The sequence below is a fragment of the Acanthisitta chloris genome, unplaced genomic scaffold (assembly GCF_000695815.1).
Source record: "Acanthisitta chloris isolate BGI_N310 unplaced genomic scaffold, ASM69581v1 scaffold13961, whole genome shotgun sequence".
Taxonomy (NCBI): domain Eukaryota; kingdom Metazoa; phylum Chordata; class Aves; order Passeriformes; family Acanthisittidae; genus Acanthisitta; species Acanthisitta chloris.
In genome coordinates, this window is record NW_008656763.1 from 2,753 (window position 1) to 20,620 (window position 17,868).

At 43.4% G+C, this 17,868-nt stretch overlaps 1 protein-coding gene across 1 annotated transcript in view; it reads left to right on the forward strand.

Moving 5' to 3' along the window:
• Positions 1–5,695: 5,695 nt before the first annotated feature.
• CDS1 (CDP-diacylglycerol synthase (phosphatidate cytidylyltransferase) 1) overlaps positions 5,696–17,868 on the forward strand; it is a gene marked incomplete at its 5' end in the record, with an annotated part of 19,047 nt that continues 6,874 nt past the window's right edge. Inside the window, 7 exons of the mRNA XM_009084463.1 lie at positions 5,696–5,823; positions 7,210–7,306; positions 8,635–8,732; positions 11,187–11,326; positions 12,758–12,816; positions 15,102–15,184; positions 16,585–16,672. Of these exons, the coding sequence (XP_009082711.1) occupies positions 5,696–5,823; positions 7,210–7,306; positions 8,635–8,732; positions 11,187–11,326; positions 12,758–12,816; positions 15,102–15,184; positions 16,585–16,672 (693 nt within the window). The remainder of the gene's footprint in view (positions 5,824–7,209; positions 7,307–8,634; positions 8,733–11,186; positions 11,327–12,757; positions 12,817–15,101; positions 15,185–16,584; positions 16,673–17,868) is intronic.

The following is a 17,868-nucleotide window of genomic DNA, read 5'->3' on the forward strand; positions in this document are numbered from 1 at the left end:
ACTAGCTTATTGAGCTGCTGATGTTCTCCCATGAACATGTTTTGCCCTGTAGAGCTTTGCAGTTTGCTGCGTCCTTGTGTTGCCCTGTGGCATACAGGAGTGATTTTTTGGTTGTCACTTTCTTACTTCCTGCTGTTTGCCCTGGGTGCTCCTTTCCTAATGGTGTCTGGTCAAAGTGCCTTCATAAATACTCCCTGGCCCTTGGAAGTAAGAGGAATGACTTGGCATTCAAATACCTAGTATGTATGAGTCAGTTAAAGTTTTACAGATTGATCTGCATGTGTTCATGCTGCTTTGAAAATTGCAGCTGTTTGCATTCTTTCCTTAAAAACAAGGGACACTGCTTTCCAAAGCTTACCAAAAAGTTAATGTATCCTGGAAGTAATCACAGATTTATTCCTCTTTGTACTGTGCAGAGTTGTCAGAGTAGGATTGGGAGGAGCAATTGGAACCATTGCATTGGTGGCTGTGGGAACAAATGCCTATTGGCCTAGGGTTGTTGTTAATTATTTGTAACAACAATAAGACCAGAATCACTGACCGGGGCAAGTCATGCCTGACGAATTTGGTGGACTTATATGATGGGGCCGCAGAACTTGGAGATAGGGGCAGAGCAACTGAGATAATCTACCTGGACTTACGCAAAGCATTTGACACTGTCCCACACAACATCCTTGTCTTTAAATTGGAGAGACATGGATTTGATGGGTGGACACGTGGTGGATGAAGAACTGCTGGATGGTCACACAGAGAGTTGTAGTCAGTGGCTCAGTGTCCATGTGAGGCCAGTGAGGAGCGGTGTCCCTCAGGGGTCAGTGGTGTCCCTTAGGGGTCAATGCTGGGGCTGATACTGTTCAACATCTTTGTGGTGACATGGACAGTGGGATCAGTGCTCCCTCAGCAAGTTCTCTGAGCACACCAAGTGTGTGGGGCAGTCACAGCTGGAGGGAAGGGATGGCACATCCAGAGGGGCCTTGGCAGGCTGGAGAGGTGGAACAATGCAAACCTCAGGTTTCAGTCTTTGATTCAGTGTGTGTAGGTGTCTCATTTGTGTTTCTGTATGTTATTATTCAGTATCTTCTGTTACTTTGATATCTCAACTTCAGAGGAAGGTATCAAGGTGCATCCAATTAAATGCACTACAATGTGTTCTGACTGAACTATTGCCTTCACTGTAAAACTTGTGAGAGACACTGCAGAAAGGTCAAAGATGGAGGAGATAACTTACTTCAGGTAACACACAGACTTACAAAATGACAGTAACTGAAGTCTTTTGCTTGCTAACTTTTTCTCCTAAGTTGTTGGACAATGTCTTCATTTTCTCAGCTACTCTTCATGGAAATGCTGCATTCTCCATGAAAAACATACTTGATATCTACTTGGGAGTTCCTTATTATGCCCTGAAAAAAGATGCAGTACAAGCAAAGCATTGCAAGTGCCTTTGTGACTGGAGGAATCCTGGTGTGTGGTTCTCTTGGCACGTGTTAATTGTAGTGAAGTGTATGTGGTACAAAACAGCAAGTCAGAAGTGCGTGTCCTTTAGATGATGAAAGGTTGACATGTCTATTTTTTTCTGCATGACACACAGCTGTATTTTGTGAGCTGTTAGGAAACAGCCAGCAAGCAGAAATCCACATGGAAGCTTAATTTATGGCAAGATGTCACATGTTTTGGATTTCTGTTATGGAGGCTCAGACTCTTGACTGGTTGAGTTCCTCCTTTGTGTGGCCAAGTATTTGTGGTCTTGTACAGAAGGTTTAGCTTAAGGATGAAAGTCTTGTCTTTTAAGAAAATCAAAACTAAATCAAAACAAAGCCTTACAACTAAATAAGCTTTGTCTTGGGGTACTTTGGAAGTGATGGAAACTGGTGAGGGTTTTAGCCTGTCAGGTGTTTGTCACGTACTGAGCTGTTTGCAGTGTGTGAATAACTGTTGTGTTGGCCTCCTTCCCTGTACTTGTTGGGCCTGCATCATCTCAGCCTTGTTGGACTTGCGTTATCTGAGCTGATCTAATAGGTTCTCTTGAAGGAACATGTGCCTTCACATGTAGACTGTCAAGACAATGACCCCATTGCAACACCTGTCCATTACAGACACTCTGGGTGTGAATCAAGCAGACAGGAGTGGCACACTTCCTGCAGATAAAAGGCTCTGTCACCTGCAAGTTGAGAACTCTAGGAAAAAATTAAAACACCTTGGATAAAATGTTTATTTGGAGTCAGGGTTGGAAGGTGTCCTAGTCACTTGGGACGGTGCAACTTCGGCTGTTTTCAGTGAACCTCTGGAAACCTTGTGAATTCCTGCTCACAGTGTGAAACCCATGGTATTTCCCATGGATCTTTCACAGTATGAAACCCATGGCAGGTCCCTGATGTTCCTGTGTATTCAGGTTGGCCATATCTCAAACCTGAAGAGCAGGAGAAGGAAAGGCTCTGTGGGTTCGTGCTGAACTCCAAAACTGCTTCTACAAGGTCAAGCTGCAGGACCAAGGCTCTTGAATTTTTTTTGAGTTCTTTGGTAGTGATCAACTTAGTGTTTCCTTCCATAATGATTGTTGTTATTTGTGGCTATAAACTGGAATGTTTATTTTCAGTCCTGTAAAATAATTTAGAAAACGATCAGCAATAAAGTCCTATCCCCCAGTGATGGAGTTCTCCAAGCACTTAGTGATGCAGAAGGCAATTAACTAGCCTTAGTGAGCAACTTCCTCTTTGCCTTCTGACTTTACTAATTAAATGCCTTATTCAGAAAATTCTTGTGGCTGTGATAGCAATTAACTGGAAAATAAAATATCCAAGGTAATTTTTCAGGTATGTTACAAAGGGAAGTTAAAGATAGTTGAGGTGTTGATTCCCACAGGTCACTGTAGCAACTTAAGGCTATAAAATGCACCAAGTTCTATGCAACTTATAATAAGGTGCCTAAGTGACAGTTGTGTATTAAAGATCAGAGGGATAAAACTAGGTATGATTTTTTTCTTTATTTAAATTGCTTAAACACCAGTTGAGTATGGAAATATTTTCTGCAATACCAAAATGGAACAAGAAAAAAAAGTCTGGGGGTATTCTTAGTTCTAAGTGCTTAAAAGAGAGATCATCTCTGCCTTCTGCAAGCAGGGATTAATATTAAAGATGCTAAGTCATGGTCTTAGCTCCAGGATTAGTGCCCATCATCTGTGCAGCGAGTGGTGTCTCCTAGGACTCTACAGCAGTTTGCTGCACTCTGGTGCAGGTCACAGGAGCTGGAACGTGGCTTTGGGAGAGGGCTGCAATCCCCTCAGTCACATCTAGAGTTGATTTCCTGAGCTATGGTACAACACTGTGAGAAACATCTCTGGATAACAAGATTGCAGGCACAATAATTATTTATTTGTGTGGTTTTCCAGGTGTTGTGCAGAATTCCTGAAGTCTGGAGCACAGCTTATTTGTTCTTTTTACTTGTATTACTTATAGACAGTGTCTAATAATTATTCAGCTGTGAGGTTTCAAGGAACAGGGAAGCACTGATCATGTTTTTGATAGAAGTAAATGGTGTAAAATGAATTTCTTCTCGGATGTGTGTGTGTGGTACATGAAGCGAATGAGAAAAACTCAAGCTTAATGTTCCTGTTGTCACTAGTTTCTGTGTGTTTGTGTCTAGTGCCATCTCACTGTCTCAGATTCTAAAAGGATGAAGCCACTTTTATAGTGGAAAGGAAGTTTTTCCTGGGATCAGAGCCTGGGGAAGGGTCTGAGGTTGGGGCCTCCTGCAGCACCATGGTTAGCTCCCTCCCCTTGGCCCCTCCACGGCCACCCCTGCCCAGACCCTTGGCTTTGGGCAGCCCTTGGCTTGGCCTAGCCTTATCTTCTCCCGGCATTGTTTGCAGAGGGCAGTCACTGACACAGAGGTTACACTGAAGTGTAGCTGCCTGGAAGAGGCCCTGGCCTACAAACTGGGTAAGCACACAGTCAGCGGCTGCAGTTGTAGGCACCTTCATCCTGTGGTGTCTCATCGAGGCATGGAGAGGGAGGATATTCCTCTGCTGTCTGCCAAAGTGACCAAAATGCTCAAAACAAGGAAGGAAAATAATGTTGTTAAGTAGGAAAGAAAGGGAGAAGTTTCTCATTTGTGTAAACAGATTAAGGAGAAAACTGAGATGAGGAAGTTGGAAAGAGAGAGAGATGGAGAAAGACATATAGAATCATAGAAATTTAGGGGTTGGAATGGAGCTTGGAGATCACCCAGCCCCAACCCCTGCCCTGGGCAGGGACACCTCCCACCAGAGCAGGTTGCTCAAGGCTCAGCCAACCTGGCTGTGAACACTGCCAGGGTTGGGGCAGCCCCAGCCTCCCTGGGCAACCTGGGCCAGTATCCAGCAGATATATATATATCTGTACAGAAGAAAGTTTTCAAGCAGAGTTACTTAACGGTTAAGAAGCCATGAACCTGAGGCAGCAGGGCAGGCTGGAAGTTGTTTGGGATTATAAGAAGGTGAAGCAAGACAGGGAGGTCAGGAGGAAGTTCAGGTCTCAGGAGAGCTAGACACTGAGCTAGACACTGCTCTCTGCACTGCTGCTGTGCCAGGGCTGAGAGCAGCTCTTCAGCTCCCTGGAGCTGTGGTGTTTGCCATGTTTGCTTTAACTGAGGGAGCTGACAGTCTGCTCTGAGCACTGGTGACAATTTGTGCATTGTCACCTAAATATGTGCTGCCCGTTTTGCACTGGGGTTAGACACACAGTCTGTCTAGATGATGTATTCCTGAGCAGTCACTGGTGAGTACTGATGAAACAACTACAGTCTTGCAGTCGTAGGAAGTTATTCAATACTATGTTCATGGGACACTTGGCCACTTCACAGCTTGGTTTTGGATTGTTCTTTTCAAGCCAGAGGGTTCAAGTCCTGGCACGGTAGAAACTGTGCCAGCAACCTTTTCTCATTGTGCAAATAAACCACCAGAAGATTCTTCTACTGATTCTATTAAAGGTTAGTTTGAGATAGAGGTGAGGGAATGTGTTAGGGATTTCTGTTAAGCCATGGGACACTTGGCCACTTCACAGCTTGGTTTTGGATTGTTCTTTTCAAGCCAGAGGGTTCAAGTCCTGGCACGGTAGAAACTGTGCCAGCAACCTTTTCTCATTGTGCAAATAAACCACCAGAAGATTCTTCTACTGATTCTATTAAAGGTTAGTTTGAGATAGAGGTGAGGGAATGTGTTAGGGATTTCTGTTAAGCTCACATGCTCTGTGTCAGCTGTAGTATTCCTGGAAGCATATATCCTTGAAAAAAGTGGTGCCTAGAATGTGAAGCTTCTTGAGCACAGCAGGTAATATCTCAACATTGGAATACTGACCTCAGAAACATTGAGTGGCATACATTTGTCTCCTACAACATCTACAGTTTCACTAGTACACTAGTGGTGCCTTTTAGAAGGTGATGAAGATGCTAATTTTTTTTTTTTTTTTTGCCCAGGGAGGCTGTGGCTGCCCCAACCCTGGCAGTGTTCACAGCCAGGTTGGCTGAGCCTTGAGCAACCTGCTGTGGTGGGAGGTGTCCCTGCCCAGGGCAGGGCTTGGGGCTGGATGGTCTCTAAGCTCCATTCCAACCCCTAAAGTTCTGTGATTCTGTGATCATCAGTTCCTAAAGTAACATTTATGACTCTGAATACTGTTTTCTGACACAATAGCTAATGATTATTTGCTTTATTTATTTGTGTTAGGAAGGGGATTTGGATGAAAGACTTTGCGAATTGGATCTTAGAAGTGATTCAGATGTTCCTGATGTTCCTCCACCAACAGACAGCACTCCAGAAATCCTCAAGAAGCCTTTATCAGGCTTGTCTGCCAGGTATAGTAAAACAAACAGCTCTCAAAAGGAATAGCTGGTGGCTGAAATTCCTACAGAGTCTGTTGTAGTTTTAATCCTTATAAATGGTGCTGCAGGTTGAAATTTCATGAGATAGACATGACAATTCAAGGATCAATTTTTACTGGGTGTTATTTATTTATTTATGCTTTGGTAGCCCCTTCAGTGTAATATTTTTTTTGCATATGCTTGTGGATTGCCCATTGCATGTATAAACACAGTTCACATAAACATTTGCCATTGTTCAGTCTGAGCATTGCAATAAAATGGGCTAAGGAAGAGTCATTGGGTTTGAATTAGAGAATAACTAATCCTGGGGGTTATAATAAACTGATTTCCTACATCCAAGCTTAGGAGAGGGGGTGGGTACACATACAGGTTGGGTGGGGAAGTCATTGAGAGCAGCAATGAGGAGAAAGACTTGGGGGTGATGATGGATGAGGAACTCCCCATGAGCTGCAGTGTGAGCTTAGCCCAGAAACTAACCCAAGCTGGATATTAGGAAACTTTTCTCTGGGGAAAAGGTTTCTAAGCATTGGAATAAGCTGTCCAAGGAAGTGATGGAATCACCATCCCTGGAGGTACTTAAAAGATATGTAGATGTGGCACCTGAGGACATGGTTTAGTGGTGGACTCAGCAGTGCTGGGTTGGTGGTTGGACTTGATGATCTGGGAAGTGTTTTCCAGCCTAAATGATTCTATGATAACAGAAATTATTATGTTTTTCCTAGTTAGCCACAAACAGCTGCAAAGGTCTACAAGGGCAAAACAGTAGAACTAGTTTGATCCATCTCCCCCATTGTCACATATTCTCCTGCCCTGGTTCCAGGACTCACAAGAGCACGGGGCAGTTCTCAATAGATCACCCGCTACCTGGCAAAATAGCTGCTTTGCCACTATGGAAAATTGGTGATCACCTGTCTGGGGTTTTTATGTGTCTGTTAGTCAAAGAATCACATACTTTTTACCTGACACCTTTTCTTTCATCCACAAGCTTTGCATGGCCGGGCCCTCATCAGTTGTGCTGATTACAGGATGTATTTTTGAGGGTCCTGATGCATTTTCCCAGCAGCTTCAGTATGGGGTTGAGCCACTGAATTCCAGGTGACATTTGGCAGGGTGCAGGCAGCACGGGGGAAGGAGGAAGGTGGCCAACTTTAATTTCTTTTACTGTGTATCGTGTTTGATTGGATAGTTGGTTGACTCTGTGTTTCTTGCTATGTGTTTGATTGGACACGAAAATTTCTGCAACTCCCACTGTTTCTAGTACACTTTAATCTCTAGTTAGCAAAGGAAGTGGCATTTATTTTCATTTACAACTGCTTGCTTTTTTAAATCTTTTTTCTTTTTTTTTTCTTTTTTTAATAGATGGAAAAATTGGTGGATTCGTGGAATTCTCAGTCTAGCTATGATTTCTGGGTTTTTTCTGATCATATACCTGGGATCATTTATGCTTATGCTTTTGGTAAGTTTAAATACATTCTTCTGTGCAAAAGGAAGAGTAATCCAGTGAGGTTTGCAGGACAGGCCCTGAGACTGCTCTAAAAAGTTGGCAGATGTGTGTTAGATTTGCCTGCTGCTCAGGCAACAGGCACAAACTTCTTTGCCTTTGGCCTCCCATGCCCTTTCGCACTTCAAGGTGCAAACCTTTCATGTTGCTCTTGCATAGAACATTGAATTTTAGAACTTAGGCCAAGCAGAAGAAAGAGCACAAGATAGAGGAGCTTCGAAATGAACTTGCCGAGGTGGTGTGAGCCTGTTTTAACCTGTGGTCACACATTGAGCAAGCTGCAATTTATGCATGAATGCAGAAAGGAAAAGAACACTGCCAAGCTTTGCATGCTGCCACGAGCCAACAGCGTGGGCAGGGCCTCACTCCTGCCCTGCACGGGATCACCCATGGCTTTGGCAACACCACGTGTGGGTAGGGTGATCTGCTGGGTGACTGTGGGTTGGCGCAGCTGGAGAGGCCTGTGAAGGCCAAAGACATGACAAGGTGTATTGCCAGACAGGCAAGCACTGAAGGAGTGAGATCAGCAAACAAGATGAGGGTGTGACATTCAGACCTGGGTGAGATGAGCTTGGCCTCTAATCATCAATGCTAATTGCCTTTAATGAGATGCTTGCAAGTGCAAGACCTGAGTGTCCAAGCTGTGTTGCACAGCCAGTTTTTTCCATTGGGTCTAGAAAATATTTCCCAAATCAAACATAAAGATAAAACTGAGCCAAAAGACACAGGAGAACCTTCTTTACAGGAGGCACTGCTGACCTGCTGCTGTCAGACTGTTTTAATGCAGAAAAGTCACAGAATCATATGATCATAGAATTTTAGGGGTTGGAATGGAGCTTAGAGATCACCCAGCCCCAACCCTTGCCCTGGGCAGGGACACCTCCCACCAGAGCAGGCTGCTCAAGGCTCAGCCAACCTGGCTGTGAACACTGCCAGGGTTGGGGCAGCCACAGCCTCCCTGGGCAACCTGGCACAGGGTCTCACCGAGAGTCAGTGTCAAGAACCTTCCTTCCAGTGTCAAGAGTCTTCCTTTGTTTCACAAGTACATTCTTGCAGCTAGTCCAATGTGGTTTGTTTCTCTTCACGGAGAGTGGTTTGGAGATTTTATTTGTTTCAGTTTTAAATGGAGCTTTAGTTTTCCTTGGATTTGCTTTGAAGCTGTTTTTTGAGTGGAATTTGCATTCAGAATAACATGTCCCCTTAATGCAGGTTGCAGTGCTACTTACTGCCTGGAAGCAACAACTGCAGCACATTTACATAGCTTTTTATTTCTCTTATTTTAGGTCCTAAGCATCCAAGTGAAGTGTTACCATGAAATCATTACCATTGGCTACAGAGTCTACCACTCGTATGATCTACCATGGTTTAGATCCCTCAGCTGGTGAGTAGCAAGCAAGGAGATCAATAAGTTGGGATGTGAAACATAAATCTTCATCTTATTCATATTCCGTTGTGCTGGAATGATAGTTTTGTGGGTCATATGAGGACATGAAACTTGACATCTGTCTCTAATACAGAATTCTGTAGCTTTGTTCCACATGTGAACTTGGACAAGTCAGTTGGCCTGTTACCTCTTAGAGCTTTTATACTTGTTACAAATATGTAGATGTGTCCACATTCATATTTGAAGGTGCATATGCTTTGAGTCAGAATTAAGCTTGTGTAAACTATCCCGGGGGTGATGGTGGGTGAGAAGCTCCCCATGAGCTGCAGTGTGAGCTCAGCCCAGAAACCAACCCAGGCCTGGGCTGCATGCACAGCAGTGTGGGCAGCAGGTCAAGGGAGGTGATTCTGCCCCTCTGCTCTGCTCTGGTGAGACCCACCCGGAATACTGCACACAGTTCTGGTGCCTCAATGTGAGAAGGACATGGAACTGTTGGAGCAAGTCCAGAGGAGGTCACCAAGTTGCTAAGAGCACTGGAGCATCTCCCCTGTGAGGACAGGCTGAGGGAGTTGGAGCTGTTGAGGCTGGAGAAGAGAAGGTTGTGTGGAGACCTCAGAGCACCTTCCAGGAGCTGAAGGGGCTCCAGGGAAGCTGCAGAGGGATCTGTGTTAGGAACTGCAGGGACAGGACAAGGGGCAATGGGCACAAATTGAAGGAGGGAAATTTAGGTTAGATGTTAGGCAGAAGTTTTCCCTGTGAGGGTGGTGAGACCCTGTCCCAGGTTGCCCAGGGAGGCTGTGGTTGCCCCAACCCTGGCAGTGTTCACAGCCAGGTTGGCTGAGCCTTGAGCAACCTGCTGTGGTGGGAGGTGTCCCTGCCCAGGGCAGGGGTTGGGGCTGGAGGATCTCTAAGCTCCATTCCAACCCCTAAAATTCTCTGGTTCTATGATCTGGCCTGAAAATTCTCACCTGAAAGAGTTACTGATGCATCTCATCCTCCACTCCACCCTGCACTTTGTCTTTTAGACTTCTTGACCAAGCAATAATCTTACAGCATTAAACCCATTAACTAACTAGCAAATGCAGTAGATGTTTAAACTGCTAACAGGATTTTCTCATCTCATTAAAGTGCCTTAATATTTAGTATCTGTGGCAAGATGTTGGGCTGAAAGGAGCTTTGATGTTAACTAGTGTGGCAGTGCAGAGGAGTTTATTTTGAGCTCCACATTGGTCAACTCCCAACATAGACAAAGTGGTAGAGTGCACAAGTCCTCCTTTAAAAAGTTGTTGCAAGGCTGCAGAATCCTTCATGGATGATTGCAAAGTAAAGTTGCCTCTACAAGTGAAGAAACAATGTGACAAGACACAGGGAATCACCTAGAGATTTCAGTTCCTTAAAACACCAAACCCAATGCAAAACCAAAGCAACACAACATAGGTCATGTCAAAGGAATTATCTCCTAAACCTGAGAGACCACATATGTTCAACACCTTCCCATAATGCTGACTCTAATAAAACCCTTTATTTTTCCCCCTGGAACTCAGAAGAAGAGTTGATTCTCCATTTCTATCCAGCCCTGTACAAGCTGGGCATGTCAGAGGTACTCAGAATTTGGCAGAAAAACTAACCTCATTTTCCAGCTTTGAGAAGATCCCTCAGCACTGTAATTATGCAGTCCTGTGATTAAGTGCACACCTGGACAGGATTTAGAACTTGTGTGCAATTATTCAAATTCTCTGTGTGTGTGAAGAGGAACCTTTAAGGTACCTGCAATGTTTATTTCTTGTGCAAGGTTCACAGCCAAAAAAGAAATGGTATTCAAAGCAGTTCAGGTAATACACATCAGGTGTTTCTTTGGCTATGCACACTTGTAGATCATAGAATTTTAGGGGTTGGAGTGGACCTTAGAGATCATCCTTTCATGTCCTTCTCACGTTGAGGGCCCCAGAACTGTGTGCAGTAATCCAAAGTATAGTTGCATTCAGATCCTCAAGCCTCATGTCAGATTCCCTGTCACGTAACCTCAAAGATTCACTCTGCAAGTATTTTTTACTGTGTTTCCAAGGCAGAAATCACACACTGCCCTTATTAGGGTAGAGGAAAAGAACATACAGATCTACTTGTGCCATTACTGACCATGGCAGATACTTGTTCTGCTCTTAGAATATTTGGAAAGGACTTGAATAGGTATGGAGTATTCAATGTTAAGGATGAAAAGAATTTTCCAACTGCAGTCTGCAAACTGTGTTTGTTTTTCTCGTGGGGTTGCTTTAGAAGAAATAAATTACAAATCTTAGCTTGGAAGAGGAGACACCAACACATAAGACTGAATTTGTATAGTCTTTTTTGCTTGGGTTTTTTGTTTTTTTGTTTTTTTTTTTTTTGCTTTAAGAATTGCACATAAGTATCTATTATCTTGCTAAAATAACTGTGAGCTGTTGCACATTGCAGGTACTTTTTGCTGTGTGTGAACTACTTCTTTTATGGAGAGACTGTAGCTGATTATTTTGCTACGTTTGTGCAGAGAAGAGAACAACTCCAATTTCTCATCCGTTACCACAGGTTTATATCTTTTGCACTCTATTTAACAGGTAAGTGTAGGAAAACACGAAGGTGAAGGAACTTTGTGCTGCATTTATTTCTCTACTTAATTAAAAAACCCCATATATAATTGCTCTTAGGTTTATGCAATTTCAGTTTGTTTTTCCTCTTCATGCTCAAGGAAATTAGGTGTTTGCAGCTCCATTTTTTCCTGTGGGAAGATGAATACACATTTTGCATTCACCAGGAAGAAAAGAGCAGCCTAAAGAAGTAGATGGTGTTGAGAAAGTTGAGCTAAGAGCCCTCAAGAGAAGTTGGCAAACTGGGACTCAGTCCCTGAGCACACAAACACTTTCTGCAGTCAGTGGAGATGACTTTTGTGTGTGTAACTGCTGTGCTGGGCTGATCCTTTATTGTGCAATGTTCTGCTAGGCCTACAGTGACAGGATTTACTAGTATATTTGAACTGCTTAGTCAAAATGCCTGAGTGTTGTTTTTGTTCTGCAAGGTATTCAGATATTTGGCTCATGGTTAGATTTCCTCCCTGTCAAAAGAAAGCCTCTTCTCCAGGCAGAAGAGACACAAGCTGTGTCTTGTGGGATATTGCTTTGTGAGACTGTAATACAGTGTTTTCAGCAATGCAGTTGCTATTACTTTGGCCTAAACTTAAATCAAATGAAGATTCAGATTAAGGGACAGGAGACAAATACTCATAAAGTGTACTGAGAAAACTAATCTTGATGATGAACTGTTTACTGTTCTCTGTCTTCTAAAGCAGAGTAAAATTCTAGTCAGTGTTTAGATCACAAGCCTGAAACTAACTTTGCAGGACTTGACCTTTCTCAGCTGGCTTTGGCTTGAGGAAACCAGGGGGAGATGAGACAAGCCAGTCATGAGCAAAAGGAGGAGGCAGAGCTAGCACAGCCCCTTGGTGCATTGGGATTGGTGGGTCACTGGTGGCTGTCCCCAGGGTTCAGGGTCCTTTGAGGGCCTCTGAGCCCTGCTGGCCCAGGAAATTACCCTAGGAGAGAAAAGATGCTCTCTTAGCCAGCCAGAACTTGAATTCTCAAACACCTGCACCTCACACTTGTGTTGCATGTGTCCTTATGCCTGTCTGGGGGAGAGAGGCAAGCTGGTTTTTTGGGTTTTTTTTTTCCTGTTAATTATTCAAAACCAGTTTGTCAACCTGTTTTTTGAGTAGTTTTTAACAGTGATGATCTCCTCCCCTAAAAACTGTTACTCATGATGGGACCTTGTGTGTCCTGAGGTGGCTTCTCTTCACTCATGTTTGCTAAATCTGTCGTAACTAAATCCTGGTCTTACATGAGAAGTATTCTATATGTGCACTTAACTCATCTAAGCAAATGGTCCCGGCAGCAGGGGGACTAGAAACTGCTTCATAGGAGGAGAATTACTGGTATGTCACAGTTCAGTGTCATTGACTGTCAGATGGTACAAACTACACTTGCTTTGTTTTGCAGGATTCTGCATGTTTGTTTTGAGTTTAGTGAAGAAACATTATCGTCTGCAGTTTTACATGGTGTGTATTACCCACTTTGCTGTGGTCACTCACGTTGTGAATGTCACTAGAAACAGTCATGTCCCTGTGTTCATAAAAGAGCTTGGAAAATGGGTGTGGGAAAAGTGCTTAAGCTGGCAGTAACGTGAAATCAAGTGGTGTTGGACTGCTCAGGATCCGTTCACCTTGCAGATTGGTATCATCACATCATGGGCTGTGGCCTTTCAATCAGTGCAGGATGTCCTTAGTGAGGCTTGTGCATGTACAGCATGAGATGTTTCCCTTAGTGACAGGCTGATATGAAAGAGATTCCTGGAGAAAGGGACGTGCATCTCCCTCCCAGCTCTGAAGCCAAACAGCTGAGCCAAGTGTGGGAAGTGGTTCTTGTGAATCAAGTGTTCCTTTGTTGAGGCCCCACTCAAGTACTACAAAGGAAATTTGATCTTAACCCCTATGTGGAAGATTTATTCTGTGACACTTCAGTTGTTCTGGTCTTCTGCTCTGCCGTGTCTCAGTAAATCATCGATCTAGTAAAAGAAACATTTGTCTCACATCTCTCACATTTATCCACCTAATAAACAGCATAGCAGCTAATCAAGACCATGAACCTTTTTATTAGATATATGTTATAGGTTGAAAATGAATTCTGGAACATTCCAGGGTAAAAACAATCAAACAGAACCCCCAAAACAAACCCCAAACACTCCACTGACACCACCCTCATTCCCACGTCTACACTGGAATGATTAGAAGCCACAGGGAAACAGTAATACATCACAGCTCTTGTCCTTAAAGCACTTGAGCAATCAGGGCATTGCACAACCTGAAAGATTTCCTAAAACTCTGGGGGTGCAGTTAACCCTTCTGTTTCTACACTGCTTTAGGTAGCACTTTACCATTGAGGATCCCTAATTCTAGGCTAGGACTTAACTGTGCTCTGTATGAACATGTAAAAAAAGTCTTTTTCTCAAAAAAATAATGTACCCTGTTTGAGGGAGAGCTTAGCTGACAGGGAGATGCAGCTTTTCTAGGACAGGTAGTCTTGATCTTCTAACCTGCAAAAAACCCCTCCTCATCTTCAGATTGGCACAAAGTAAACCTATTCATTTTCCATTGTATTTTTTTCACTCTTCTGGAAAGAAGGTGAAAAAAAAAAGTGATGTCAGTCATGAGACTTGATGTCTGCCCAGAAAACATTCAAGTTTGGTTACCTAAGAATTGCAGCAAGACAGAGGGAAGCCATGTACCCACTGTATGGCAGCACAGAGTTTGGATAGACAAGGAGAATCTGTCCCAGCCCTGGGAGTGGAGTGTTCAGGGCCCTGAGCAGCCTGGGCTAGTGCAAGGTGTCCCTGCCCCTGGTGGGAGGTGGGGATTAGCTGATCTTTAAGGTCCCTTCCAACCCAAACCATCCTGTGGTTCTAACAGGGTAGCCATTGGGTTTAGGTGATGTTCCCATATCACTGAACAAATGCTACTAAGAATTTTTGCTGCAGAGCTGCTATAATTAACCACAGGTAATGATTTCAGAAACCTTTAGTCATTTCTTGCAGCCTCTTTCAGCCTCCTTGAGCTGTCTGATCTGGAGTCTGTCTGCCACAGGGAAATACCTGTGAGAAGAGACTTAAGCAGGGCATTAAATGGTCCAGACATTTAGAGTGCTTAAATTTGGTGTATCATGGGAAAACTAGCAGTTCTTGATTTGAAAGTGTTTGCAAAAGAAAAATCTACTGTAGGATCTTTGCTGGAAAACTGTTTCGAAACTACTTGATTGTACACTGGTGCTACAGATTGAACACCAAGTACATACAGGAGAATGACTGTTGAAATGACCATGCACTTAAAAACTAACATTCTTTTTGCTAATCCTGAGAACCTTCATGTTCCATCAGTTTTCTGTTACGAGGGATCCCACACCTGTGTAACATGACTCTTCCATGAGTCATTCATTGCCATTTTACTGTTACAGCTCTAACACCTCTGTTATATGTATATACAGAATATCACATCGCTTACATTCCTTTGCTGCTTTCATGCTGAAGGTCTGTGTCTCACTAAATCAGATGTTAAACCCCATGTTAAAACATTCTGGGTGGAGGTAAGTGATGGGGAAACCTCAAAGTTTCAGTCTTGCTTCAGAAAGGCAGCTGACTTGTGATATACTGTATGCACACATCTCCTGCATTCCCCTACAGCTGCTCTTCCCTCTGAGCTCCTAAGTAGCTCCTCTAGCTGACACCCCAGGATTTACCAAGGTGTTTGGGTCGGTGTTTTCACTAACTGTTGTGTTGTTGCATTGTTAACAGTTCGCATGGACTCATGTCACTTTGCTGATCACTGTAACTCAATCTCATCTTGTCATCCAAAATCTCTTTGAAGGCATGATCTGGTAAGGGGACAGCAATAAACTGATTTGTAACTGTATTGCATTGAAAGGTTGGTTCTTTTACGTGGAGCTAGTAGGGAATAACTGTGGGAACAGGTAAAGGAGCATTAGTCTAGAAGGGGAGTCTGAGGAACTGGGAGGGATGAGATGAAGCAGAAACCTTTAACTAGACTGACAGATACAAGTATGATGATTTTGAACAAGCACTTCATTTCCTTGCAAGGAACAGAATTGATTGCATGCTTGGTGAAATAGTTTCCACAGCATTTTGCTGAATGGATGAATCTCCAGCAATTCTTTATCAATTACTTAGGAGCTTCACTTTGCTCAGATCACTTCCTATGAAACCCCCAACCTGGCCACCTTCCCTGTTCAAATCAATTCAGATTACTCAAAGTATTTTAAGAGTTTTAATCTTAGTTAGTGTTGGGTCATCTTAGTGTACCATTTTGTGATACATGGAGTTCTGGCAATGCAGGTCAACTTGCTTACTTCAAACCACTCCTCAAAGAGTGGGTGTGTTTGCCTGACCTCCTCTTCTTGAGGGACAGGGTAAATTTCAAGTTGAAGAAGAAGGAAAAAGCACATGGAAGACGGTTTGTGTTTTTTCAAGGACATAATCCTGTGTGTTCTCCTTTTTCTTCTCCTGATGAGGAGATTATTGCAGACAAGTCATACTTAGAGGTAAAAAGAAAACCCAAAGCCTTTGACAAAGTTTGTACAAACAAATGCTTTTCAGAGTGGTCATGTTCATGTGCCAAAAGCTGCATCTAGTTGTCTTGCTAGCACACTATTGCTTATTGCCACTGGTGATAGGCACTTTGGCAGATGGTCACAAAATCTGACTTTGAGCTCATTAATATATCTCTGCTTTGAAAAGGGGGAGGGGAAAAAGAGCTTAACAGGCTTGAATAACAAATTCAGCTGCAGTCTGCAGGCAGAGGACACTTAAAGCTAACACAGGCTGCTCCAAACTGACAAGAGGAGAAAAAAAAAGGAAAACTATTTTTTTTAAACTTAGCTCTCATTTAAACTTGTCAAAGAATTTGCTTCTTTTGATGTTACCAAAAATGTTAACATGTTTATAGCTGTTGATTTCTTCTTAACTGTGGTCCCAGTGTTCAAGCCCAATAGGAAAAAATCAGCCTGCTCATGTTTCAAATAGTGTTTTAACTTGGACTGACGTGTGTCTGTAATGGTCTTGTTTGGCTGAAGACTAAAATCAGTATAGCTGAATATGCTGCTCATGGGGGACAGAGGTGAACACATTCAGACCCATAATTCCTTCTAAATACTACAGAAAGATTTCCCAGAAAGAAATGCTGCTGATTTAATTTCTGTCCTGTGTTTGGGTTCAGGCAGCTTTTCTTCTTCTCCATGAAACTTTCCATGTCTTTCCATAGGTTTCTGGTTCCAATTTCAAGTGTTATCTGCAATGATATTGCTGCTTACATTTTTGGATTCTTCTTTGGCAGAACTCCACTAATTAAGGTAGGTATTTAGCCCACTAATGAGCTTTTACATTCAATACCAACTTTGTTACTTGTTCAAAAACATGTTAATGGGAACGATACCTTACACTGTACTTACTGCATGATGCACTTCTTAGCTAAAGAAGCCCAAGTTGAGGCTTAACAAGGCCAAGTGCTGGTCTTGCACAGTCAGGTGGGGGTTGGTCTCTTCTCCCAGGCAACCAGCAGCAGGACAAGAGAGCACAGACTCAAGCTCTGCCAGGGGAGGGTTAGGTTGGAGATTAGGAAGAGATTTTTTACAGAGAGAGTGCTCAGACATTGGAATGTGCTGCCCAGGGAGGTGGTGGATTCCCCATCCCTGGAGGTTTTCAAGCTGAGACTGGATGTGGCACTTAGTGCCATGGTCTAGTAACCATGGCAGGGTTGAACTGGATTATCTTGGAGGTCTTTTCCAACCCAGCTGATTCTATGATTCTCTGGCTATCCTTTTCCTGAAAATTTGTAAATGGAAACTGGATTAATGTGGATGTAATAGTGGCATTACAGGATAATACAGTTCCAGCCTATTGCATCATCATTTATAACCACATTCTCTTGGGATTTCCTATGCAGGTTTCACTGCATTCTTACTGCACTGAAATTAAATTGAAATAAGCCATGAGGTCACATACATCTCTTTCTCATTTGGTCTCGTTGGTGTAGCACTGGTAAAGGTTCAAGCATTACTCTTCCTGTTCTGGCAGACTAGGCAAGACCCCACAGAAAGCCATGAATTATTATTTTCATGATATTGCCAGGTTAACTTTTGGGTATTTAGTTGGTTCTGATATTATACCTCTCCTAAACTGAGAATGTGATAGAATTTGGTGAAGAAAATAACTTGCTGCACTGGTCTCTCTAGGCCTTCAGTTATTTGCTGGGTTAGTCAGCCCAGTCTGTATGCAGGAAGCTGCTGTCTCTGAGGAGCTTCCCCAGCAATAGATGTGTCACACCGAGGCTTCTGGCACTATCTAAATAGGCACTTGCTTGCAAAGGTCTTCAAGAGAGCCAAGGTGTGCTCGTGCAGGTTTCCCAGACTCCTGTTTGAAAGGAGCTCAGCTGCTGAATCTGGGTCAGATGAGGCCAGAGACAGGCAGCAGCCTACAGACAGCAATCTGGGAGCAATCCACTCCCTCAAACTGCCCAGTGGCACCAACCAAACTCTGTGGCTCTTTC